Here is a 4,957-nt window from a genome sequence, read left to right on the forward strand (position 1 = left end):
AAGCTAGAATAGCGTCTAAAGCGAATGTAGATAAGGATAACATTCATAGGCTAAGAAAATTTGATTTAGACACGGTCCTGATGCTACAGTTGAAAAATTTGTTTAAAAACAGTACCATATTACAACCTTGAAATCTCATTTGGTATAAAATTTAAGATTTTTTTTTTTCTTATTTTTTATTAATTTTCCGGGCTTCTGATAGGTCAGTTGCCTTAGCCCTCGGACGTTTTTGCAGACTATGCTTGCCCATTATGGGTCATATAAAAGCTTTGGTCGGGATGCGTCGCGGTCAGTCTGGGCTAGACTGGTGGCGCGTCGCCACAATCTTGAAAACAGTAAGTTCAACAGAACACGAGAAGATATCACAACTCGAACTAGGAACGAGGTTCTGTCCTATCATTTAGAGAAGTAAATGCACATCCAATAACAATAATAAATGTTCAGGAAAATAGATTTATTCTTTATCAACAATTAGCAATTAATCATATGAGATCTGATATTGCTCTTCGACAGACTTCATTGAAATCTTATTGTATGCATTAAAGGATAAGATAAACACTGCTGAATATATTACCAGATATATTTACAGGAACACAAATTACAAGTGAGGCTATGGGCGCAGAAGGGCGACAACCCACACGCATTTACTTTTGGGATACTCGCACTTAAAGTTTATAGCTGATTACTACAAGGAAATGGTCTAAATGTGTAACTATTTTACATCAAAAGAAAGATCTAGGGTAGTTCTGTCGTGTCATGTGTCTTTTGATATAAACATTTATTTTTAGGTCACGGCAGCATTTTATTCACCCGTACTCCGGATTTTTTTTGTTTTGTTTTTAGACTGTATTATATATTATCATTTTATGTGTTATGTTCGCCTCTCATCCTTTATACTGACGACAGTTAAGTTCATTGTCTGCAACAAACTTTTATGTTCCAGACGATGCCATTAAGGGATTTACCAACCCATTCCCTATCCTAACACGTGATGAACAAAGATGGTGCTCACAGTAGAGATGGTATTTATTGTGACACTTCGATAACAAACGCTAATAGTCCAGGATGTCATCTCTCTGATCGGGATCATCAATTTGAGTAGGGAGACGCCCTTTGGAAATAAAACATATTCGGCCGTATGAGAAGAATTGAACTTATTATCTTTGAACTGATATAAATCATCACCCGCAAAAATATAAAATAAAAATAACCAACATTTAAACATTTGGTAAAATTATACAATCATTTTACATTACATGCTTTCTCCTTACAAATGCTATCATAGTTTGTGGCAACATTAATTAAAAAATATAAGTAATATTTATTAACACATACAATGGTTTGTTTAATCATGGTAATTTTCGTCACAAAATGCCAATCGTGGTAAGGGGACACTACAGTAGTGGCGTGTTACCCCACCATACCCCTTTAACCTTTAACCCTAGCCAAAACATATATATTTTTAAATGAAATATTGTCATTTAAGTACCTGGAGTGATAGGGTATCAGAATATATATGGTTAGGGGGGGGGGTCTATCTCCAAAACCATAGGAGTTCGTGAACAGACAGAAGCTACTACTTTATTATAGTGGATCAACACTCAATAGCTAAAAGCATCATCATACAGGAAAGTTAGACAATACATTTCCTTTTCTGAAAAAGCTGTATCATACATATCACACTCGAAAGGTTTCTTTTTAGTGTGTGTCATCACATGATATCTAAAGTGACTTTCATACCAAAGTTTAATAACATAAATCACACTAAAAAGATTTCTCTCCAGTGTGGGTCATCACGTGTCGATTAAGATGACTCTTTCCTGAGAAAGCTGCATTGCACATGTCACACTTGAAAGGCTTCTCTCCCAGTGTGGGCCATCACGTGTCGTTTGAGACTACCCATTTTAGAGAAAGCTGCATCGCACAGGTCACACTTGAAAGGCTTCTCTCCAGTGTGGGCCATCACATGTCGTTTGAGACTACTCTTTCTAGAGAAAGCTGCATCGCATAGGTCACACTTGAAAGGCTTCTCTCCAGTGTGGGCCATTACGTGTCGTTTGAGAGCAGTTTTTCGTGAGAAAGAGGCATCGCACAGGTCACAATTGAAAGGCTTTTCTCCAGTGTGGGTCATCACGTGTTGCCCGAGACTACCATTTGTTACGAAAGCTGCATCGCATTGGTCACATTTGAAGGGCTTCTCTCCAGTGTGGGTCATTATGTGATATTTGAGAGCACTTTTTCCTGATAAGACTGCATCACACAGGTCACAATAGAAAGGCTTTTCTCCTTCTCCAGTATGGGTCATCACATGTCGCTTGAGATTTCTCTTTGTTGTGAAAGCTGCATTGCATAAGTCACATTTGAAGGGCTTCTCTCCAGTGTGGGTTTTCATGTGATATTTGAAAACACTATTATCTGAGAAGGCTGTACCACACAGGTCACACTTGAAAGGCTTTTCTCCAGTGTGAGTCCTCATGTGTCGCTTGAGATTACTCTTTGCTAAGAAAGCTGCATCGCATAGGTCACATTTAAAAGGCTTCTCTCCAGTGTGGGTCCTTATGTGTCGTTTGATCATACCCTGTTGTGAGAAAGTTGCATTGCATAGGTTACAGTTGAAGGACTTTTCTCCAGTGTGGGTCATCACATGTCGCTTGAGATCACCCTTTGCAATGAAAGCTGTATCACATAGGTCACAATTGAAAGGCTTTTCTCCAGTGTGGGTCATCACATGTCGCTTGAGACTTACATTTGCTATGAAAGCTGCATCGCACAAGTCACATTTGAAGGGCTTCTCTCCAGTGTGGGTTATCATGTGATGTTTGAGAGCACTCTTACTTGAGAAGGCTGCATCACACATTTCACACTTGAAAGGCTTTTCTCCAGTGTGGGTCATTATGTGTGGCTTGAGACTACTCTTTGCTAAAAAAGCTACATCACATATGTCGCATTTGAAAGACTTCTCTCCATTGTGGGTCATCATGTGATATTTGAGAGCACTCTTTGTTGAGTAAGCTGCCTGGCAAAGGTCACACTTGAAAGGCTTTTCTCCAGTGTGGGTCATCATGTGATATTTGAGAGCACTCTTTGTTGAGTAAGCTGCCTGGCAAAGGTCACACTTGAAAGGCTTCTCTCCAGTGTGGGTCATCACATGTCGCTTGAGATTACCCTTACCTAAGAAAGCTGCATCGCATAGGTCACATTGGAAGGGCTTCTCTCCCGTGTGGGTCATCATGTGAGATTTGAGAGCGCTCTTTCCTGAGAAGGCGGCATCACACAGGTCACACTTGAAAGGCTTCTCTCCAGTGTGGGTCTCCATGTGTTGTTTGAGATGACTCTTTCTTAAGAAAGCTGCATCACAGAGGTCACGACTGAAAGGCTTCTCTCCAGTGTTGGCCATCATGTGTTACTTTACTGAGTAAGCTGCATGGCACAAGTCACACTTGAAACGCTATTCTCCTGTGAGGGTCATCACATGAGAAAGCTGAGTCACACAGGTCACACCAGATTATCTTTATTTTATGAAGAATATACAAGATCTTCGGGTACTTTTTTTTTTTTCTCAAGGAAATGTAGATATTTACCCTCGTCCTGAAAGAAAAAATGATAAGGATGAATGGATTGGACAGATGAGAGTGTGGGTGGAGGAAAAACAAGTGAGGATGGGCTGGAACTCCTTTATTGCTTATACATTTCGACCGGCTCGGTCTTCTTCAGTAAGCTGTCTGTTCAATCTGTTTGTAGACAGTTTACTGAAGAAGACCAAGTCGGTCGAAACGTATAAGCAATAAAGGAGTTCCAGACCATCTTTGCTTGTTCTTCCTCCACCCAAAAAATTATAAGTTTGACATTTAACTTGTTGAGAACCTGAAAAAAGAGTAACATGAGTGTATACAAATATAATGGGGGCATTAACCAAAATGTAGTAGGGGAAGGGAACAACCAACTCGTATTAAAAAGGCTTAAAGGAAGAGGAGGTTGAACAAACATTAAAAATCATGGAGTCTCACTGAAAAAAAAGAAAAAAACAGAGACTGAATCATTATATATCAATCAGGACATAATAAGGCAAAAGAGTGGCTGAATAAATACTGCAGAGGACACAAAAAAAAGGGATCAGTGTATAATGTAAAATACAATAGCATAGTTGGAAATAAACTCTGCCATGGGGAAAGACATCTTAATTTAATGCCAGCCCCAAGCCCGGATAAAAGAGGAGGGTTGTCATGACAGGCCTAACAAGCCAGTGACGTAAAAAGACCTATTTGCTCAAGAAACTCAAAGGACACCCTCAGAACCAGGACGGACCAATCAAAGACGAAATAGGAAGCGTTTATGGACCAGAGCTTGAACTATGCCAAAAATAAGATGTGCAACTTTAAACATTGCCACATACACAGACAAAGAAGAGGAAATCATTGAAATGATGCAGAGAAGAAAAATAGACTTATTTGGTATGGCAGAGACAAGACACTTTGGAAAGGAAAGAGGAAAAGATTTAGGTAGTGGACTTGTTTTGATGTATAGTGGAGTTGAAAGAGGAAGAAGAAAACATGGAGTAGCATTTATAATAGGACCAACACTCTTACAACACATTCAAAATATAAAATTGATAAACAAGAGACTTAAGTACTGTGTACTGAATATCAAAGGAAAAAGATATTTTATATATCAGGTGTATGCACCTAAACAAGGACACACTGAGAAAAAAAGGGAGTTTTTTGAAATGCTGGAGGATAACATTGATATGAACCCAGATAATGTCACTATAATCATGGGTGATTTTAATGCTAGGGTAGAACAGGAAAGAAGAGGTATACGGGATATCATTAGACCCTTTGGAGAAGAGGTGAAAAACAGAGAAGGGGAAAATCTGATAGATTTATGCATGAGAAATAACATGAAGATTATGAATGGCTTTTTTAAACATAAAGATGAACATAGGTATACAAGATACAGA

General features: G+C 38.9%; 1 protein-coding gene across 1 annotated transcript; it reads right to left on the reverse strand.

Annotated features, from left to right (window-relative positions):
* Nucleotides 1-562: 562 nt before the first annotated feature.
* Nucleotides 563-3,583, reverse strand: LOC143030658 (uncharacterized). The gene has a single exon (XM_076193834.1). The coding sequence runs from the start codon at nucleotides 3,398-3,400 to the stop codon at nucleotides 1,844-1,846; it is 1,557 nt and encodes a 518-aa protein (XP_076049949.1). The 5' UTR covers nucleotides 3,401-3,583; the 3' UTR covers nucleotides 563-1,843.
* Nucleotides 3,584-4,957: the final 1,374 nt, after the last annotated feature.

The sequence above is a fragment of the Oratosquilla oratoria genome, chromosome 12 (genome assembly GCF_046742065.1).
Source record: "Oratosquilla oratoria isolate Oo_2021 chromosome 12, ASM4674206v1, whole genome shotgun sequence".
NCBI lineage: Eukaryota > Metazoa > Arthropoda > Malacostraca > Stomatopoda > Squillidae > Oratosquilla > Oratosquilla oratoria.

Excerpts from the sequence above, each read along its gene's own strand:
- LOC143030658 (XM_076193834.1), bottom strand. The coding sequence starts at position 3,400 with ATGATGGCCAACACTGGAGAGAAGCCTTTCAGTCGTGACCTCTGTGAT.